Below are 22,445 nucleotides of genomic sequence, written 5' to 3' on the forward strand. Positions count from 1 at the left end.
TGGGGAGCTGGCGCTGCGGGGCCATGGTCAGGTTCAGCCTGGAGCTGTGCCCAGCCAGGGAGGCTGGGGGAAAGCAAGGAGCCCAAGGCGCCAGGCAGCAGGGAAGCCTCTGCCCCAGTGCCCGTGTGTGCCCAGGGAGCCCTGGCTGGGAGATGGGCTGCAGGCCGCTCCATGGCGGGGTGCCCTGCCCGGGGCTGCAGCGCCCATGGCCGACCCTGTCCTTACAGTGACCTCGCAGACGGCCGCTGGTGCCCAGCGCCGAGAGCAGCCGCGCCGTGGGACTGGGCAGAAGGACACGGCCTCTGCAGACCCACAGCAGTCCTTGCAGGAGGCACTGTCCTCGCTCGGCAGCGACGACTGGTAAGAAAGGCCCCGTTCACGCTGCGTCCCTCTTAGCATTAAGGTTGGTTAGAAGTGAGTCTTGCTGCTGCCTCTGAGCCCCGAGAGCCCAGAGGGCCGAAGGGCACTGCTGAAACCACTGCAGAGCACTGAGAGGATCAAGATTTGAGAGCAGCCTTTTCTCAGCCTTGCTCTGCAGCAGTGCTCCAGCTGCAGCAGGTCCGTGCTGCTTCTTCGCTTTGCCTGCTGCTCCACGGGGCTGCAAAGGAAATCTTGAGGGGAGAGAGAAGGCCCTGGAACGACATGATTTGCTGGCTGAAGGGAGAAGCAGGATGGCAGCAGTTTGGAGTGCAGGTTTGGGTGCCTTGGGCCACTAGGCCAGTGGGACTGAGTAAGATTCCTCTCTGCTCCCACTGCTGCAGCAATGGCAGGTGACAGGGTCTCCCTGTGACCTCCTGCATGGCAGTCCCAGAAGCAGCTTCAGGGAGTTCCTCTTTCTGAGAAACCGACTGAGTTGTGCTTTCAAGTCCCTCAGTCTGTCATTACTTCTGAAGGGCTCATGGCAGAAGAGAAGGAAAAAGAAAGAAAATCCTCTAGGAACCTTGCATTTTTGGAATTCAACTTTTCCTTCTCACTGCTTCATATGGGCCTGAGATGTTTTGTCAATACTCACAATGTGTCCCAACATTTTACACAGACAGAAGGAGGCCCAGAGGTGATAAGTCTACAAATGCCAGGTGATACTGGTTCTCTTTGTGATGTCTGGGTTAGCATCCACTCTCTGCTGGATGCTTCATTCACACAGGGGGATAAGGCCTCCATTCCCACTGGGATAAGCATGAAAAATCTGCCTCCTTATGCAGTCGCCTTTGCTTTGCCTTTTCTCTTCTGCTTTCTCTTCCCCTTTCTCTTTGGTGCCCTGTGAGGTGCAGAGAGCTCCTGCAGGTGTGGGGGTCAGGAGGACACCCAGGGGTGCCCGTGGGATCGGTCACCAGCCCTGTGCTGCAGCCCTCAGACCTTCCTGTACCTGAGAGCCTGCGCAAAGCAAGTGCTGAGAGATAAAGTTGTTTGCACCTCTTAAATAACATGTTGCTGTTGTGGGGGTTGTTTTAGGTAGGAGTGTTTTGGGAAAAGCCAGGGTTTCAACAGTTCTTGCCCAGGGGTGGAACCGTTCTGGGACACTCTGATGCTTTTTGGGGGAAAGTGTGCAGTGCAGTGGAGTAGGTGACACACAGGCCGAGACTATAGAGTGGAAACTTGGCTCCAGAGTGGCAGCGCAGACTCTCCCTGCTGAACTGCCTGCTGGGGCTGACAAAGAAGGAAAATGTCCCAGGAACAGCCCCATGGGACTGTGTCTCAGGGACAGGTACAGGGACGTGACAAGAAACAGCAGCATGGCCTGGCCTCACAACTTCTACAAAGTAGTGACAGAGAGACTTGGTGTGCCAGAGGTTTTCAGAAAGGCCACAAATGAAGACTCTGACACCCCCCTGTTTGCCTCTTGGAGTTTTGTATGCTTTTGACAGCCACAGCATCCTGAGTCTATGATTTCATTAACTACGCTATGAAAAGCACCTCCCATGGTTTGACTGAGCTGCCAGCCTGGTCATTTCAGAGGGTGCTGCCTAGCTCTTGGCTAGAGAAAAATCCATCTTTTTGGTACTTGCCTTTCAGGGAGATGAAGGAGAAGGGACTCTGCATCATCAAACAGCTGGCTGAGTCCCATTCAGAAGTCCTGCTTTGTCGACTTCGTGAGATTTGCTTGGCAGTTACCAATGAGGTGAGAACATTGTTCTGAATTGTCCCCCACACTTCATACACAGTGTGTAGAGTAGCTGTGTGCTCGCTCATCTCCATGTGTGCTCAGGGTGTGCCTTCTCTGCCCAAGCTGTAATTCAACACTGCAAATTAGTCTGTAGACCTGAGCCTGTGTTTTGTGTTTCCTGTCTGAGTGCTTCAACTACAGCTGTTGCTTTTTTGAACAGGAGCACCTGAGTCTTTTATCTTTATGACTTGTGCCTTTATGGTTTGAAAGCAGCCCTTGCGTTAATTGCTTCTTTTTCAAACAAAAGGCCCTAAAATCAAAGCAGTTGCTATTACAGAAGGGTCAAGTAGCACACTTTAGTGAAATATATTTTTTAGGTCTGTAGTAAGCAGGTCTGAGGGCAGAAATTGGTGCCAGAGGAGGTACCTTTCTGTGCTTGGGCTCTTCTGCTCTTACTGTGCTTTTTTGCTCCTCTGGACACAGTGGGAGGTGTTGTGATTTCCCGGGAGTTTTGTCTAAGGCAACTGGTTTTCTTTTCAAGGTGATTCTTATGTTTCCCCTCATGACTTCCCCAGGTGACCAGCCTGCGGTCAAAGCTGTCTTGCTCTGCAATCGTCACTCTGGGAGAGCTGTTTGCACTCTTGAGGAAGGACATGGATTCCGAGGTGGATGAGGTTGCTCCTGTCCTTCTCCACATGGTGTGGAACTCCCCAGAGTTTGTTCAGAAGGCAGCCTGTCAGGCCCTGGCCATCATGGTAGAGAAGGTGACTCCTGCACGAGCAATGACTGTTCTCATGGACAAGGGAGCCAAGTAGGTTCTTCTTCTTTGAGTGATATTCTTCACCTTCTCCTGTGTGGGTGGGGGAAGGGGTGAGAGAGAGAGAATGGGAATGGTGGCAGGGAAGGGTCCTGTATCCTGGGTCTTCTGGGAACTCAGGGACTTGATTCTCTTATCAACCTCATTTCTTTCCTCTTGTCACCTATTTCTGCCCTCCTGCAGCCTCTTAGTTCTCAGAATCACAGAACTGTAGAATAGGGGGAGTTGGAAGGGGCCCATCAGTACCATTGAGTCCAGCTCCTGGCCTTGCACAGAACAGCCCAAGGCTCACACCAAGTGCCTGAGATTGTTGTCCAAATGCTTCTTGGACTCTGTCAGGCTTGATGCTGTGACCACTGCCCTGGGGAGCCTGTTCCAGTGCCCAACCACCCTCTGGGTGAAAAACCTTTTCCTAATATCCAGTCTAAAGTTCCTCTGACTCAGCTTCCTGCTGCTTCTTGGAGTTCTCCCAGTCTGTCAGCTTTTCCTAGACCTGGTGACCACTGGGGAAATGAAAGTGCCTGCAAAGGCCAAGGAGAAAGCCTTGTGCTTTTTTGGGAAGAGGGAAAACATTTGCAATTACCGCTGTGAGCGCTGTTGGGTATTTTGCAGTGCTGGGAAAAACCACGTATCCTCATGATGCAACTAACGTGAGAAATACGGAGGGTACTTGCTGGGGCGTGCAGCACATGGGGCAGAATGTGCTGGGTGTGGCACTGCCTGCACAGCAGGTGCAGCTCCTGCCAAAAGGAGGCTTGTATGACTGTCCTGGCCTGAGAGCTCTACTTTCCATTCAAACTGATATTTCAGCTTAGCCTTGAGATGATGAATCACTTGACAGGCACCTTCACAGGCTGAGTGCAACGGGACAGCTGAAGAAAATGCTGCCTTAAGTGTTGGTGCTGGGCCTGACAGTTCCCAAGAGACAGTCTCTAGATCAGGACAACCTGGCCAAAATGCCTGCCACCCTTTCCTCAGCTTTGGAATAGGGTCAAAACACTCAGATGTATCCCTTGCCAATCTTTACAAAAGACAGAGGCTGCATTGCTGGATATCGGCAACTTCCCGCCCCACAGCGTGTTTTCCCTGCTAACGTTGTGTTTATCTGAGGACAGAACCTTCTACAGGTGTCTGAAGTTGCAGGGAGAGCCCAGGCCTCCTTCCCCCAGCAAGGACAGGGAGCAGGCTCTGGCCAAGGCCTGTGCTGCTCTTGTTCCTTCTCCCTGTGCCCAGGGTTTGCTCTCTTCTTCCCAGGAGCCGCTACGTCCAGGTGCGGAAGTGCGCGGCCGAGCTCCTCCTGTCCTTGGTGCAGAGAATTGGAGTCACAAAGCTGGCAGGCACACCCAGGGCTGAGACACTGGCACACGTGGCAGGGACACTTGCTCAGGACTGTCACCAGGACACAAGGTAATGATCTTCATTTCACCTCCCAAAACGGGAACATGGTTTTGTGTCTGGCTATAAAGGGTAAAACTACAAAGGAGTGGAAACTAAAGGTTACATTAAGTTACCTCACAGTGTGGATAAGGGTCACAGAATCATGGAATATGCTGAGTTTGAAAGGACCCATTGGGGTCATCAAGTCCAGCTCCTGGTTGTGTGCAGGACACCCCAAGAGTTACTCCATGTGCCTGAGAGTATTGTCCAAACACTTCTTGATCTCTGTCAGCCTTGGTGCTGTGACCACTGCTCTGGATGGCCTGGGGAAATGACTGTAGTGGGTAACCTGAGCTTGGCCACCAAGAAAGAGCATTGCCAACTTCCTGTGACTTGAAGGATTCTTTACTGAGATCAAAAGAGCTCTGATTAGCCAGTCAAAAAGTTTTGACTGGCCTTAGGTGCACACGATAAAGGCAAAGTGTTGGCTTCATCACTGAAGGATCCCAAACATCTATTTCACATTAACCTAAGACTTCCCTAGAAATATTTCAGAGGTCTTTAGCCTATGTATTCAGTCTTTCTAAACTACTTCTGCAGGTTTGTAGAATGCTGTTATCTGTGGCTCAGTGACCTCCAAATTTCTTCTTGAAGAAATCTGTGGTTTCCTAGTGGCAAAACCAACCCAAACCACCAAAATCCCCTTACTTTGATGATGAAATTCCCATTAATAGCTGCCAGGGACACCAGAGCAACTATCTGCCCATGCCCCTGATTATTCTATATAGTATAGAATAATCCAAAGCAAGCATGAGGTGTTTTGTTCTGGCTTCCCTGCCAGTGAAAGAAAGGCAAATTATTGTGCAATGGCAGCAGGACATTGCTAATAGGCTCTGACAACAAAGCAGATGTGTTTTGCCTGTTCCCTGGGATCCTTTGATCCCACAGAAGCACACCCACAGTTTCAGAGTGTAATGGTATTTTTTTGTGGCCCCACATTCTCCTCTTGTCCCTTGTGTTCAGCTGACAACACTGTGCAGTGTCCAGTGAAGCAAATGTCCCTCTTTGCTGAGTAGGTAATGCCTTCTCTTGCAAGGATTGCACCTGATCAGTTTAAGGTATCAGCTGCTTCTGTTAACACTCTTCCTTTGTTCACTTTTCATTTCCTGCCTTCCTTCCTTCCTTAGGCATTATGGACAGGAGATGGTGAAGATGCTGCTGAATAATCCAAAATTTAAGAAGTTTTTGGAACAATCTCTTTCCACCCATGACCTGGAAGATATCCTGGCAAGAATTAAGAAGAAAGTAAGTGCTTGGCAGAAGCAGTGTCTCCTTTGTGCAAGTATTGCCACTGCTAATATGAGATCAAACATACTCGATGTGTCTTTACCTCATTCCTCTTCTGCTGCATCATTTTGCTCCTGGAATGAGCTGTTAATCCCCAGCCTGTTCATCTGCAGACCACAGAGGAACTGATATTATTTGGGAAAAAGTGGGGCTTTGAATTCTTTGAATATCACAAAGTGGAAAGGGAAAGAGGAGAAAATGGGTTTACATCCAAGGGCAAGGCCCCACGGGCTCTCCCTACTCTGCCCCCAGTCAAGCAGTTAAGTGAGAATAGTGCTTCTGAGGATAACAGTGTCTTTGCAAAAGACACCAGAAGTAGTGGTGCCAAGGACATTTCCAAATATACAAAAGATGTCCAAGTCAAACCTAATTGCTATAATTACTGTTGGTCTTTTGGGAATATCTTCCCTGCTGTCAAGCCTTGTGGAGCTGGAAGAGGCTTGGTGAATCCATCAGCATCCAGTGGAAAATAGTTTGTTTGTTTGGGGGGGATTTTCTTCTTTTTATCTACATTATAGAAGGGAGTGTGACTTTGTGCAGGAGCAGGGAGAGTAAGTGTTGAACCAAATAGTGGGCCAACCCCCAAGGAGTCCAAATCTGCTGCTTCCATTGAGAACACTCATTGCCTACCAGTTTGCATTATTCCCATTTATGCTCAAGAATAATGAATTTAGGATTTTAGACTGCTGCTCACTGCCGTATGATAGCACCCATGCCTTGGGCTATTGTAAACAAAGAGTTGGCATCACTGAATCTCTGCTCCATTTATTTCTGTAAGTTAGGAAATGTTTCCTTAAGCCTTGGTAGCAGTGGTCCTGGTTCTAACTTGTGTTTTAATCCAGGAATTCCCTATTTTGTATTCTAAAGATTCATGGAGTTTCTTGATGTCTTTGTAGGGGATGGAAAACCAGAAGGCTGAACGCCCATCTGTGAAGAACCTGGTGAAGAAGAGGAGCGACGGCTCAAAGAAGCCCCAGGCCACATCGCCTTCTAGCAATCGGTACTTTTGTCAGATGGGAGCACTTTTGTTAGATGTGACAAAGTACATGACATGTGCTTTACATGCCTCTTCCTCAGGAAAATCTTTCTGCTGGAGATGACCAGTGCCAGAGATTCTTTCCTTTCCCTACAAATGCTCTAGGATAAAAATTGTCCACTTCTGCATTATGCTGAACACAACTTCTCTGGAAGGCTTCCACAAAAACTGGGCAACAAAAGACACCCATTGGTAACAGCTCAGACCATCCAGTGCAGTGGCAAGGGCAGTGTTGTGGAGGCTCGAAGAGGGCCAGGTTTCTGCTGCCTGACTTGGGACAAGGAAATGCAACCAGGGTGTTCTTTTTAAATCCCAGTGTAGTCTTTTGTCTTTTTGTAGATGGGTGTTTTAATGAGAAGTCCCAGTCTTGAAACAAGATGCCATTCCCCAAAGATACAGTTCTCATCCATGTGGTTTGGCCTGGCTGATTCATGGCTTTTTTACCCTCAAACAGTATGACGTTTGAGTAGTAGTAGCAGTAGTAGTAGTAAGGGAATTCCTGAGCAACTTTGGCCAACAGGTGCCTCAATGTGGACTTTTTGTCTTGATATTCCTGTCCTTCATATAGTTTACTTGATGGACAGCATGTTTGGTTTATTTCCCCCTGTGCTGCAATCAGCGTTTAAGACAGGAATTTGGTTCTTGCTGTCTCTTCATGCTAGTGGCAGAGCTGCTTGTGCCTGCTCTCCTCTGATAACAGAGGGGATTTATTTAGAGCTGTCCCGCTCAGCGGTGGCAGGAAAGTGACCACATGTCTCAGTAGCATGGCTTGCATCTGCCCATGCTCATGGAAGAGACAGGTTGATCCAGGAGAATTGTTCCCAGTGGGTTTGTTAAGCTGTGGATCTGGTCTCTAGGGAAGCAAACAAAATGTGAGCGTAGTTCTGGCATGTCTGGCTTCTGTTTTTATCTCTGTTACTGATTTTCTGGACCCTTCAGATACGCCCCTCTTCATCTGTTCAAATGCATCTCAGCTACATTTCCAGATTGTCATGCCTGGTGTAGAGACACTTCTCCAGAATTATGTGTTTCCTTATTATAAGACACACACCTCCCATATGAGGAGGCATTTAAACTTGGAAGTAGCGTCTATCTTTCCCCACAAAGCAATGTGAGCAGTTCGCCTTGGAAGCCATCTGAAGATAGATCAGATGCAGCTCATCTTTGGTGTTTCTGAGTGAGCAGTGTGAGAATGTTACTTGCAGATTGTCTCCTGTAATGACTGGCGTGAGGCTCACGTTGTTCTTCAGAGCCTCATGATATTCTAGCTTGAAATGACATCACTAGGAAAGCTCCTCAAGATGTTTTGGTCACAATTAACTGAAGCTATTATTACCAACAGGTCGTAATTTGGTTTTATTTTTCAGGGTGGAGTCTACCTCTGATGGACGCCTCCTACACCGTGCAAAAGCCCAGGTCACGTTACCTCCAGCTGTGGAAGAGATGAAGCCGCTCCAGAAGCTTTACCTTCTCCTGGAAGCCAAGGAGTTTCAGACACGGATGGAAGGAGTGGCACTCCTCCTAGACCTGTCCAAAACCAAACCCCAGCTCATCTCCACTAACATTGTCCAAGTATGTAGGGTATCTTCATTGTTCCATTCCATCAGCTCCTTTCCCAGGCCTGGGGAAGTAAAGTTAATTCAGTGTGTCTTGGCAGGACATCCTGGCTCTTCGGGACAGGCTGGTCCCTCTTACCCAGAGAAATTGAATTCAGGTCCAGGCTTCAGGACAAGTTTTTTCAGTCCAGCTGTATTTGTCTGGCAGCTTTCTATATTGATGCTGTTGATCAGATGATGACAGAATTTCCTGCTGGTTTAACTGCTGCTGTCTCCTACTGCCAGTTGGGTTATGTGAAGGGAATCCAGCCATTGAAAGCAATAATGGCACTTATTCTCTGGACAAAAAATGGGTTTGAGTGGGGAAGAGATGTTTCAGGCTGGGTTGGTTTCAACTAAATGTTTTTAAAGGATACTTCTGGAAACTCCATCTTGTCTGGCACAGGCACAGCTCTGGCTACTCATTTCCATCCTTGTCCCTATTCCTCTAGGTAAAGATGGTGCTCACCCTTCTTGGGGGGCTTTTTTTTTTCTCTTTGGAAAAGGAGGAAAACAGTTAAGGACAGAGCTATCCTTTCTCCTCCCAGTAGATGCTTTTTCCCCTTCTTCCAGAAACTGGTGCCTGATAATGGGCTTTCAAGGGACTGAGCCTGCTCTAATGAGAGCTGTACAGCACATTGCATTTTAGAAGTCTACCTGTTAGTTAGAGAAATGGTCTGAGTCCTGGAAGAGTTGATCAGAGCCCTGCCCATCTCCAGACACAGGTTCTGAGACAAACAAAATAAAACCTAGATCTCCTCCAGCCATAGTTTTGGCAGAATCATAATTGCCCTCAGTACTTGAGGCAACTGTATAGAAACCCGGGCATTGTAAATATCAGCTTCCACTCTTGTAAAGCAAAGGTAGTCTTATCAGTTAATAAAGGGAATTGATTGAATGATTTATAGCTGGGGAGAAACATCATAGGAACTCTCCTGTCCCCAACTAAACCTCTTTAAAACAGATGAAAATCTTTCAACCAGCATGAGGTTGCAGAACCATTCCAGCGAGAGGCCCACAGGAAAACATTGCAATTGTGCATGCAAGGGCTGACCTGACAGAAAGGATCACTTTCACCTTTGACATTGCTGAGTGCTCATTTCCACACCCCCTCTTCAAACAAGGTCATTTTAATCAAGTTCTCATGTTATTTGTTCTCTTCACAGATTTTTGATTATTTTGACCTGAGACTATGTGACACGCATAAGAGAGTGAGGCAGAAGGCGCTGGACGTGCTGGCAGAAATCATAGGCCTCCTGGAAGATGCCCTGAGCCCCGTGATCATCCGTTTGGTGGAAGGAATAACAAAGAATCTAAACTCAAAGGATCCCGGGATTCATGCCGCAGCTGTGAGAGCGCTGGAAGGATCCATTGCTCATTTAGGTGAGGCTGAGCCCCAGCATGGACTCTCCTCAACTGCGTCTCTGTCTCTGCGACACAAGAGAACGCTGAGTGCCTTGACAGCTGCTGTTGTCTGTGGAAGGCTCTCGCAGACACCCACAGAAGCTTTGGAGGTGCAGTCCTTAGGAACCAGTCCTCCAACAGGCTTGAATGTGATCAGCAATTCCCAAAAGTCCCAGGAGCCCTTGGCTCTGTGCTGCTGATCTGAAGACAAAGTCCTGGACTACAGCTTTGCTACAATTCAGAGGCAAAGTTTGCTTGGGCCTCATCTGACTTCCCAAATGAACAGCTTTGCTGTTGGCATGAAGGGACACCAGCCCATCAGAGCTTCTGCAGAGCAGCCACCTGGAAGGCTCTACATGATAGGCATTAGCTGCCTATTTTCCACCTTTCTTCTTTGTCTTCTTTTTTCAAAGGGGAACTTAGGATTCACCAAGTTCATTTCCTTCGAACAAACTCGTCTAAATCCAGCTGTCAATCATGCCTTGTTCCACATGTTGTTTTGCATGGGGCAAGGTGGCTCTAGCAAACACCTACATAGACAAGGGCTGCTCTAAATTCCTTTGCCACACAGATTGTTGTCAGCTCTGAAAATGCCTGAAAAATTGAGTGGTGAGGAGGCAGGTCTTCAAGGGGTGTTTCCACCTTCTCCACCTCAGCTGCTCTGTGAATTCATGAACTGCCTGACTCAGTGCCTTTCTGTGTCCCAAGGATGGAGTTCTTCCTTTTTACTGTGGGATGCAAAACCTTTTCAGTGCTTACATGAAACTGAACTCTTGAGGTGCCTGATGTGAAATGTGTTAACTTAGCTCCTGGTACAGAAGGCAACTTTGGATTTTCAAATGTGAAAGGAGAGCTTTTCTTTTGGAACTTTTAACCCTGCCAAGTAGGCTGGCAGGAAAGAAGAAAAGGATTCAAAAATCAGCAGAATATGACTTTCTTTTATAAAATGGGATTGCCCCTGCCCTTTCCCTCCCCACTGTCCTTTCTGCTATGACCTCAGAAGAGTGAGCAGAAACGTGTGTTTCACTTGTAGATAAAGTATCACTGATGAAAGAGCTCAGCAACCAATGGAGCCAACTGAATGGCGAAGCTCTGCTGGCTGTCACGGAGTGTATCACAGGTATGGCCTCCCCTTCTAAGCCAAGAGGTCCTCTAGGGGATTATTTACAGGGAATGCCTGGGAATGGACAGTAGAGTAGCTCCGCCACAGCAGGAGGTGCTGAGCTTGTCCCTCCTGCCCAATACCCAGGGCAGGTGTCTCTTGCAGGTTTCCCTGGCTGCTGCAGAGCTGTGCAGCATCTGAGATGGGGGCGGCGCTGGGCCTGGGGGCTGAGCTCTCACGGGGACATCTCAGAACCCACCTCCAGGATAGGAAGGGGCTAAAAATAGCCCAGCTGGCTCCTCTCTTGGAGCCTCAGGGACATCTGTGAGCCTTTAGGAAAAATGGTGGCAAATGCTGTTTCAGGGGATCAGTTTGTTTTGTTCTCACAGAATTCTTGTTTTGCTCTTGGAAAGTTTTGAGGCTGAAGCATGCGGAGCCTTGGGGTCACAGCTTAGGTCAAAACTCACCACACAGAGTGTATCTCACTCTATCAGATACTCTGTTAGAGTCTATCACACTTATCCTTGCATGGATTTAGTGCAAGGCAGCCTTTGGGGGCAGAGGGGCAGAAGCAGAGTGCTGAGGCTGCCTGCCTGTGCTGTGGAAGTGGCACTGCACTGAGCATTTCGGGCTGTGCAAACAGCCTCTTCCTGTGTCAGCACTGTCCACAATGCTACAAATGCAGCTGAGAATTGATTCCTCAGAGGAGCTTGCTGTGTCAGCAGTAGCCAAGGATTGGAAAAATGACAATCTCAACATACAGTAGAGAAGACGACTGATAGCCTTGCTTTAACTGGGGCTAATAGCACTGCTAATTATGCCAGCATCTTTAAATAGAAGGTTTCATAGTCTTTGTGTCTTCCTTATGAATCTGAACAGGGCATGTTCAGCGATTGGGAATGTCAAAGGCTCTTTCAAACCACCATCAAAGAGCATTTGAATCCAGTAGATCCCCAGGAACAGGGAATATAGTTTTGCAGTTATTTTGATCTCTTTTTCAAATAAAGGAATGAACAAAAATGAGGACTACTTTAGAAAGTGCAAATGTCCTCACTCAGGTTTAGTGGGAACAGATAGCTCTTTCTGAAGTTCTGTCGTGACCAATGACTTTATTTGCATTTCAACTCAAATGAAGTCTCATTTTGAAATGTGGACCATTACCCGTTTCCTGCTTAGCAGGATTGGTTTTGGGTACTTTCAGGAGCTGTTTCAGTGTTGATGACTGCTGGTGGATTAACAGCATAGAGAAAATGAAGTCTCTTCCACCACAGAATAATAAGTAGCTACTAGATAACTTTTTGTCTGATCAGAAAATAAGACTGGTCTCCCTAGCATTTCAGGTTTTAACCCCTCAGTCAAATCTGCCATGCAAGGAGCCTGTTGTTAGCAAATTTTTGTCTGTTTTTGATATAGTTCAGTCCAGAAAATGAGCAGAGAGCAGATTTCAGAGACAATGTGAGAAAACACTTGCCTTCTGATTACATTTCAGTCCCCTGTGTAGCATTGTTCTTTCTCTATGCCCCTATTTCAGTGCACATTGTAAGAAAAAATGCCACTAACATTTGGAGGGGAACTGCCATTTAAACATGAAGATGCTCAAATTCCATAGCAGTGGGGTCTGGGTAATTCCCTAAGACATGCTGAGGTTTGAAACAGCTCTGTGTTGAAAGGCACAAAAGCATTCTGCCAAAGACACCGGCTAGTCACCGATGTTTCTAAGGCAGCTGTCAAGCAGCTGCCATCTCTGGTGGGCTGGGGCTTTGAAGTGTGTTCTAATACTGCCCTTTGCTGTGTGCCACTGAGCAAAGGGGAGTCAGATAAGACTTCTGGCACTTTACATGGAAGTTACAAAATGGAATCACCCCCTTTATTAGAAATCACTCAACTGCCTCCTTACAGTGCATTTCCAAATCTTCACTGTGGGTTTAGACAACTTCTAAATGGAAATAAAAGGCAATTTGATATTTCATTCATTGTTCATGCAGAAACAAATTGTGAAATAATTTAGTAAAAGTACAAAGTCTGCCACAGGGACAAGGCTCTGTTTGGAGAAATTAGTCCTGAGGTATTGGTGGTTCAGTTTCAAGGATGATCAGCGGCTTTGCCCGTTTCTGGATCATGGGGCTCTGTGTGCTATTTTGCTGATGTTAGCCAGAAAGGCTTCCAAGAAGCAAAGGCAGAGGTAGACCCTTGTTTGCATGGAGGCTGGTGGGTAAGAAGCTGTGCCTCTCTCCCGGCAGTGCTTGTGGAGTGGGTTTATGCCAGGAGCCCTGAAGTCGTCGAGCGCTACGCCCTGCCCGTGCTCTGGTCCTTCCTGGAGAACAAGGCGCTGCCTGTCCGAAGCGCCAGCATCCGCACGGTGGCCACCAGGCTTGCCTTGGCCCTCTACGAGGTGATGGGCACCAAGCTGAAGAAGTGTGCAGCCAGCAAGCCTCCACGCGTGCAGGAAAACCTCTCTGACATTTTGGGCTGGTGAAGGTCTCATGTTCTCCGGAAAGATGACAAAGTTCTGACTTGGACACCTCCGGATGTGACTTTATTTACGTCTGCCAAAAATGACAAAACACTAAGGAAGGGTGTGCATCTACCCCCGCTCTCTCCATCGCCCTTCATCGTCATGAAATGGGAGCCCTGAAGCAACTCCAAACAATGAGGACAATGTGAAGGCTGAGCATGGCTCAGCCTCACAAAAAGGTGAGGGGGGAGCTGGGCCACTCTCTGGTGGGAGGAAGGCTCTTGTGGCAGCCCAGAGAGCCTGTGCACATTGCCAGGGAACAGCTGTGCCCTGCATGTGCCCCTGCAATCAGCTGTGCTCTGCCAGTGCTCAGCTGTGGGGCAGGGAGAGGAGCAGGAGGGTGCATGTGCAGCTGAGCCATTCCTGGAAAGCACAGGGCTCTGGGCTCCCTGCTGTCCCAGGGCAGCCCAGAGGCCAGGCTGTTCCTGTGGCAGCCCTGTGGAAGCGGGTCAGGGTTTTCCCCGGGCCTGCTTCAAGGGGCTGCCAGCAGCAGCATGCTTCCCTGCAGCTCCTTAGAAGATTCCAAGGAGTCTGTCCCATGAAATCTGGAGCTTTATATGCTTTAGGTTTGCATTGTGGCCTCTGTTACCCTTGGTCTCTCCACTTTGCAGATCTGACTGGTCGTAGCGATACCAAGAAGTTTTCTCTGGACACCTTCTATGTCCCCTTTACCACCAAGTCCTTGCCTGCAGTCCAGAAGAGCTCTCTTTCCTCCAAGCTCAGGAAGAAGCTACCCACCATCCAACAAATGTCTCAAGACTAGGCTTTATAGCATTTTTAGAACTATATAGAATTTTATAGAATTCTTCTGGTATAGTTAGAGATGTACTTATGTTCTTCCATAAAGTCCTTGCCTGCAGTCCGGAAGAGATTTGTTTCCTCCAGGCTCAGGAAGAAGCTTCCCAACGTCCGCAGAATGTTTCAAGAATAGGATTTATAGCATTTTTAGAACTATATAGAATTTTATTGAAATTTATAGAATTGAATAGAATTTTATAGATTTTTATAGACTTTTATAGATTTCTTTTAGTATAGTTAGAGATGTACATATGTTCTCATAGTTTTGAATAATGTGTTTTGACTTTATCTTTGAATTTTGATGACATCTTTTTAACTGGATGTGGAAAACCACAGACTGAGGTATTGTTTATTAAGATATACATATAAAGGTTAGGAAACGGACTCGTGAGAAACCACAGACGGAGGATAGGAAACGGAGTGTGAGAAAATACAGACTGCTTACAGACTAAGGTATTGTTTAGGAAATGAGGATACGCAAATAGCCTGCGGACACAACATTTGCAAGATAAAGAAAAATCACAAACACTTAACACCTGGGGACTGACGATACAAGATAAAGATAACCACAATTACGGCTTACGTAAACAGAAGGAAACTGCAAACAAAGGAGCCTGTCAGGACTTCATGGAAAGAACGGAATAAAAAGAAGACTGTTTAGACGAATCGGGACAGCAGAGAGGGAGCAGAGCCTCCCCGGCCATCCAGCGCTGTTTTTGCTCATATCCTACTTGCAGTAATTAATAAAATTCTAATTGGATTATGATCCGTTGTGGCGTAAATTTATAACAATTTCTGGTGCCATGACTCGGATAAGGAACGGTGGGCTTTGGTCCTCCGGGGAGGCGCCCCGCGACATTTCGCGGCCCCGCGACCAACAGCTTACCCCACCTTACCGATGAACCTAAAGTCTAGGATAATGAGCAAAGGAGAGACCGGTAAAATCCCATAAAAATTCTGTGCATAGGAGTCCGGACTAAGACGCAGGACGCGTAAGTAGTGAAATTATTCACAGAGCGAAATTGTTCGCGGCGAAATTGTTCATGGGTTTTCCGTTCGGGCGGGATTGGGTTTCCTGGAATATAATGAATGAGAGGTTCGATATACTGAGCCAAGCAAGTGTGGACTCTTAAGTACTGCATTTTCCATCTCCCGCGAGGGACTGGGCCAGGAACAAGAGGAGCGAGTGTGTGTGTGTGTGGAGATATTCCAGAAGATGGGGGCGAAGGGCAGCAAGCCTTCAACTCCCATGGGAAGGGTACCCACTGTACCTAAGAATACCCCTCTGGCATATATCTTAGATAATTGGAGATATTTCCCTGGAACCCTAGGGAAAGATAAGCAAAAAATGATAGAATATTGTACTAAGATATGGGGAGGGAAGAAGATTTCAAAAAAATGTATTTTGGCCAGTCTATGGGTCAGAAAAAGATTGGGTGAGACAGCAGTTAAACCTCTGGGTAAATAATAAAAAACTCCTTAACCTGGAGGAGAGAACAAAGGTGTTGTTTTTACTGTGAAAAGAAGGGACATATAAAGAGGAATTGCAGAGGAAGAATCAGGGATGAGGGAACATTGAAAATAGAATAGGGGAGTCAGGGGCTCTATATCTTAGGGGACTGGAGTCATTATAAGCCCTTGATAAAATTAAAAATAGGTCCCCATAAACAAGAGTTCACCTTTTAGTAGACACTGGGGCTGAGAAATCAACTATTAAACAGATACCTGAGGGATGTAAGGTTTCCCCTGAAAAAGTACAAGTAATTGGGGCAAAAGGGGAACCCTTTAAAGTAAGTAAAATCAAAAATGTGGTATTCGAAACTGAAAATAAATTTGGAATGGGTGAACTCTTGCTCGTCCCTGAAGCAGAATTTAACCTGTTAGGACGAGATTTAATTATTGAATTACAATTAGAAATTAAAGTGAAAAATCAAGAGTTGGCAGTGTCTGCTTATCCTTTGACCGTGGATGATCAAAAACAAATTAACCCCAATGTCTGGTACTCTCCGGACACAATTAGTAGACTGGAAATGCCACCGATTAAAATCCAAATTTCCGAACCCCACATACCTGTGAAGGTAAGGCAATATCCCATATCCTTAGAAGGACGAAGAGGATTGAAGCCAGAAATTGATCGATTATTGGCACAAGGAATCTTAGAGCCCTGTATGTCACCCTTGAACACCCCCATTTTGCCTGTAAAGAAACCTAATGGGAAATATCGGCTCGTACATGATCTAAGGGAAATAAACAAAAGAACTATTACTCGGTTCCCTGTGGTAGCAAACCCATACACATTGCTAAGCAAACTAGGACCCCATAACTCCTGGTATAGTGTGACTGATTTAAAGGATGCTTTTTGGGTCTGTCCATTGGCAGAAGAAGGCCGTAATTATTTTGCCTTTGAATGGGAAGACATAGAGACCGGCCGGAGACAGCAATTAAGATGGACCGTGCTCCCCCAAGGGTTCACTGAGTCCCCTAATCTGTTTGGACAGGCCCTAGAAGAGCTCTTAACAGAATATCAAGTACAAACGGGGAATGTGCTGTTACAATATGTAGATGATCTGCTCATAGCGGGGAATAATAGGGAGAATGTAAGAAAAGAAACCATTCGACTCCTAAACTTTCTTGCACAAAAGGGACTACGGGTATCACAGGAAAAGTTACAATTTGCAGAGGAAAAAGTAAAATATCTGGGACATTATCTGTTTAACGGCCAGAAGATACTAGATCCAGAGCGTATTAAAGGAATTCTGGAATTACCTATGCCTGTCACTAAGAGGCAAATTCGGCAGGCATTAGGGCTATTTGGGTATTGTAGGCAATGGATAGAGAACTACAGCTTTAAAGTTAAATTCCTATATGAACAACTGCTTAAAGACAAAATACCCTAGTGGACTCTTCAGGATCAAGAGCAGTTTGCTAATCTCAAAAGGGAGCTAAGTCAAGCACCGGTTTTAAGTCTCCCGGATTTAAAATGGCCATTCCATTTATTTGTTAACATACATGAAGGAACGGCATTCGGAGTATTAACTCAGGAATGGGCCGGACAAAAGAAACCGGTGGCATACTTATCAAAGCTGTTAGATCCTGTGAGCAGGGGTTGGCCGAGTTGTTTACAGATCATTGTTGCTGCTGCCCTATTGCTTGAGGAAACAAATCGCATTACTTTTAATAGAGAAGTTGTCTTATATGCGCCTCATAACATCAGGGGAGTGTTACAACAAAAAGCAGAAAAATGGCTTACAGATAGCCGATTATTAAAGTATGAGGGAATACTTATAGAATCCCCTAAATTATCTTTAAAAACTACTGGAGCAGTTAACCCCGCTGAATTTTTGTACTCAGGAAAAAGTAATGAACCATTACACAATTGTTTTCAAACAATCGAACAACAAACACGCATTAGGTCAGACTTAGAAGAACTACAATGTAGAGAAGTATTATTCATAGATGGGTCATCACAAATAGTAGAAAGTAAACAATTGTCCAGATATGCCATCGTTAAGTAGGAAAAAAGAAAAATTTAAGACAAAAAAATTGACAGAAAGCTTAAGTATAAAGTGGGAATACCATACACCATGGCATCCACAAAGTTCAGGAAAAGTTGAAAAGATGAATGGAGAAATTAAAACTATTTTGACTAAATTAATTATAGAAACCAAATTATCATGGATTAAATGCCTACCCATGGCACTATTAATTCTCAGAACCAGACCCCAAGCAGATGTAGGAATATCAGCATTTGAAATGGTGTACGGAATGTCCTACAGAATTGAAAGCCCACAAACAAATGTTTTAATTAGAGACCGTGTGATTAATGAATATGTTTCACAATTAGCAAAACATCGTAACCAGCTTTGGGAACATGGACTGATGGTGCAACGTCCCCCATTGGACCTAAAAATACACAACGTTAAACCTGGGAATTGGATATTGATTAAAGTGTGGAAGGAAGAAACCCTAAAGCCCAATTGGGAGGGACCTTATCTTGTTTTGTTGACAACAGAAACAGCCATCCGGACTGCTGAGCGTGGATGGACTCATGCCAGCCGCCTTAAAGGCCCAGTAACGAGACCTCACTGGAAAGTAATCAATACCCCAGGTGACACCAAGATAACCCTGAAAAGATAACATAATGATAAAGACGTTATTTGATTTTTTTGCTGCATTACCTTTTGGTATAAAGTGTGTATTGCTGTTTATATATGCTATAATTACTTCTTTTTTTTATCTATTATATATAGAAGCGTACAAAGTGTGTTGAAGGAAATTGCTAAACATATGTAGCCACACCATAGTGAATATAGAAGGTATGCTGATGTAAATAATATATATGTACTCTAAATATATGAATTTGTAGTAATGATATAAACTATAATTGTTATCCATTTGCTTGTTTTAGGTACAAGGTATGCCAGGATAAATGGTGGACACACTGTGAAGGTGGATACCTTCAATATAATTATTACCATTCCAACAAACCAGTCCCCCTTTGTGGTTGAAATCTTGGCTATAAAGTGTAGAGGGGAAGTACTAACTGTGTCTTGCTTTGCCCCGTTAGTTCAAGATGCAAAGTGGGAAGCCTATATAAAGAGGCAGAAATCCCGAAACAGCTGTTGTCCTGAAGAATTCCCTTGCTGCCGAGAAGATGATACCCCCCGTGACTCGACACAACCGAGTCGACGGGCGAGGCAGAAGAGGAACAAACCGTGGAGAAAAGAACCAGAACAATGGGACGCAGAGGCAGCAACGGCCGAACTTCCCCAGGATTGGTAAAAATATACTTAAATTGGCAAAATGGACAGACACCCTTTTTCCTGGTATACCGTTAGTCTTGATATTGACAATAACCCAAGCAGAAAGGGGAAATTCTCATGAACCATTTAAATGGGAATTAATATCTTGGGAAGGAACGAGAACAATAGCCACTTTTAGCAACCCAGGTCCACCTGAATTCATAGTAAAACTTTGTAATTTAGTACCAATACATTGTGAAAAAGGACCTCCATTTTATATATGCCCGGCCTCTGGACCGTCTTACTGTAATTATCCCAGACATTATTATTGTAGTTATTAGGGATGTGAAACAATAGCCTCGGGCTAGTCAGTAAAGGCTCCTGATAAATATATAAAAGCAACCTAGACTCCTAATGAATGTATACAGGAGTAGTCCAGGATACTATGTCTGAACTCCGGAAAAGGTTAAATCAACGTAAAAAAGATCATGAGGCGGGCAGGTCATGGTATGAAAATTGGTTTAATGTTTCACCTTGGCTAACCACTTTGTTGTCTGCCTTAGCAAGACCACTGATTATATTGATGCTGGGACTTATATTTATGCCTTGTATATTACGCTGTATTTTACACGATGTTAAACAACTATTTAACATAGCTAAACTACTTATTTTAACTACAAAGTCGGGGGCAAAATATAAAAGTGCATCTATTGATGAGGATGAAGATTGTTGTGAATGTGTTGTGCGACGTAGGGGCTACGCCTATTGTAATTGTGAAGTATTACCTTGTGAGTGCTATGATAAATGTTGGGATTGTAGAAAACGGTTTATTTGCAATGCCGAAAGTGAAAGCAGTGTCTAATAAACAATAATGGGATAAAACAAGAAAATGGGGAAATTTGTGGAAAACCAGAGACTGAGGTATTGTTTATTAAGATATATATATAAAGGTTAGGAAACGGACTCGTGAGAAACCACAGACGGAGGATAGGAAACGGAGTGTGAGAAAATACATACTGCTTACAGACTAAGGTATTGGTTAGGAAATGAGGATACGCAAATAGCCTGCGGACACAACATTTGAGAGATAAAGAAAAATCACAAACAACACCTGGGGACTGAAGATACAAGATAAAGATAACCACACTTACGGCTTACTTAAACAGAAAGAAACTGCAAACAAAGGAGCCTGTCAGGACTTCATGGAAAGAACGGAATAAAAAGAAAACTGTTTAGATGAATCGGGATGGCAGAGAGGGAGCAGAGACTCCCCGGCCGTCCAGCGCTGTTTTTGCTCATATCCTACTTGCTGTAATTAATAAAATTCTAATTGGATTATGATCCGTTGTGGCGTAAATTTATAACATGGATATATTTTATTTTGATGATTTAAAAAACCAAAATAAATTAAACATAAATAAACAAATGGAGAATGTGAGACCAGGACCTGCTAGCCAAGAGGTTATGGGAGTGCAGCTCATTTGATGTGCCAGTGTGTCACCACATCCTTTCCTCGCTGGGCATCTCCTCTTATTCTTTTGCCATAGTTTCTTTGTGTCATTTGTGCTGCTCTCTGCTACTTGGTATTACAATGGGACCACCATTGACAGGTTTGGGGGACAATGGACCCGAAAGATGCTGTACAGACAAAAGTGCCGGCTCCAGGGGCACAAGGGCGCCGTTGTGCTGCGGGGGACCGCGATGCCCTGAGCAGGGCCGATGCTGCACCGCGCCTTGGGCACCCCTGCTTTCAGAGTCTGCATAAGATTATAAAATCACCAGGAGAAAAGAGCATGAACCAGTTCTGCTATGGCAGTATCTCAAGGCTTTGAGGGAGAGGGTTGTGAGGGCCTATTAACTCACAGGGATGCACAGAAAGTGTTGAAATGGAAAAAATAGTCAAAACCATTTAGAACTGGGAAGGAAAATCTGAGACACTGGCAGCTAGCACCTCAGAAACACGTGGCTTTTGCTCCTATCATCTGAGAGCTTCCTGAGCAGGAGCAATTCTTTGAATTGCATCAGCGTGGCCATGGCAGGAAAGGGAAGCGAGCAGATGGATTTAGTTTATCCTGCCACCCCCTGAAATCCCAGTTCTCATTTGTGTGCGCTGCGGATTCTGCATCAGGGGCCTGTGGCCCTGAGTGGGTGGCCGCCGCCTAAAATTTGGAACGGCGCAGGATGTCTCCCAGACCAAGCCTGCCACCAACTCAAATGTCTACTGCCCTGACAGTCCCAAGTGCTCCCTGCAAAATGAAATCAGCAACCTGGGGTGGCGATCTTTGTTTCACAGAGCAAATGGCCGCTGTTTGTGTTCAGGGGCCTGTGGCCCTAAGTGGGTTTCCACCTCCAAAAAATCCAAACAGCGCAGGATGTGTCCCAGGCCCCCCAACCTGCCACCACCTCGAACTTGCTCTGCCCTGGCAGTCCCAAGCTCACCTGGCAACCTGACACCAGGAACCTGGGGTTGCGAGCTTTGTTTTCCAGGGAAAAGGGCCGGCGTTCTTGGTCAGGGGCCTGTCCAGGGCCCTGAGTGGGCTGCCGCCTCCAAAAAATCCGACTGGCACAGGACGTGTCCCAGAGCCAATGTTCCACCATGTCAAAATTGCTGCACCTTCCCCTGGCCTTGCTCACTCCTGTGCACCTGCTACTGAGAGTAAGTGACTGTGAAGCCTGGGTCACCTATTTTCACTCGGGAGAACTGCTCCAAATACACAGGAATCTCCAATATGCAGGAATCTCCCAGTATGCAGGAATCTGTGTCACCATTGAGCAAGAAGACACTATCTAGGGAGCACTGCAAGCCAGAGGAAACCTGATTCTAGGCAGCTTCCTTGCAACTGTCTCACTTATAATTGATATTTTATTGTTTACTTTGCAGGCTTGCGCTTATCAATGACACTTTGCTGCACGAAACAGCTGGAAGACTTCTACCTCCTTTGCCAAATCCTGGGGCAAACTTCGGTGATAAATGAGCCCTGAAACAACATGATTTATAGTTCTGTAGCCTCAAGGTGCACTGCAGATCCTTTTGTACAAATCAAATCTTGCTTAAGTCTCCTTAAATTTCTCAGGGTGACCTCTCTTCTTCCCTCTCTCAATTCTTGCTATGAATCACTGAAAGTCTACTTTCCTTTTTAAAATGTTATTTTAATTAAGGGTCATATATTTCCATTTATTTTCCCTTCAAGTAGCATTGGGCCTCAACCACTGTCAGCTCAAAGGGGACAGTGAATGTCTGGTCAAAGAAAACACTGCTTGTAAAGACAAGAAGGCTGCTGGGCTCCTGGCAAGTGCATGTGCAGAGACACTGATCCATGTGCTGATGAGCTGCTCTCACTGCTCCTTCATTTGCAGAAGCTGCCAGTTAAAATCACAGCTGGAAACAAATTAAATCTGACTTTCTGACTTGCCAGAATGCACTATCTTTGGTACCTCTGATGCCTTTTTGGCATCTAAGACACCTTTTTGGGCTACCTGAAAACAGAAGCCAGACAAAATTAAGGCAATAAAAAAGCATTTATATTTATTGAACGGCCTTCAGGTACATTTAGGGCACATGAAGCCCCCCCAGGCCTGCACCCAAAAATGGACCACGGCTCACAGGT

General features: G+C 45.9%; 1 protein-coding gene across 1 annotated transcript; it reads left to right on the plus strand.

Annotated features, from left to right (window-relative positions):
* The first annotated feature begins 205 nt into the window (after positions 1 to 205).
* On the plus strand, positions 206 to 13,258 carry LOC146764944 (TOG array regulator of axonemal microtubules protein 2-like). The gene is made up of 10 exons (XM_085563133.1): positions 206 to 360; positions 2,014 to 2,119; positions 2,680 to 2,915; positions 4,176 to 4,328; positions 5,486 to 5,603; positions 6,542 to 6,645; positions 8,049 to 8,253; positions 9,443 to 9,659; positions 10,714 to 10,800; positions 13,023 to 13,258. The coding sequence occupies exons 1-10, from the start codon at positions 206 to 208 to the stop codon at positions 13,256 to 13,258; spliced, it is 1,617 nt and encodes a 538-aa protein (XP_085419259.1).
* The last annotated feature ends 9,187 nt before the right edge of the window (positions 13,259 to 22,445 follow it).

This window comes from Lonchura striata, chromosome 30 (assembly GCF_050655825.1).
Source record: "Lonchura striata isolate lonStrDom1 chromosome 30, ASM5065582v1, whole genome shotgun sequence".
In the NCBI taxonomy this organism is placed as follows: Eukaryota; Metazoa; Chordata; class Aves; order Passeriformes; family Estrildidae; genus Lonchura; species Lonchura striata.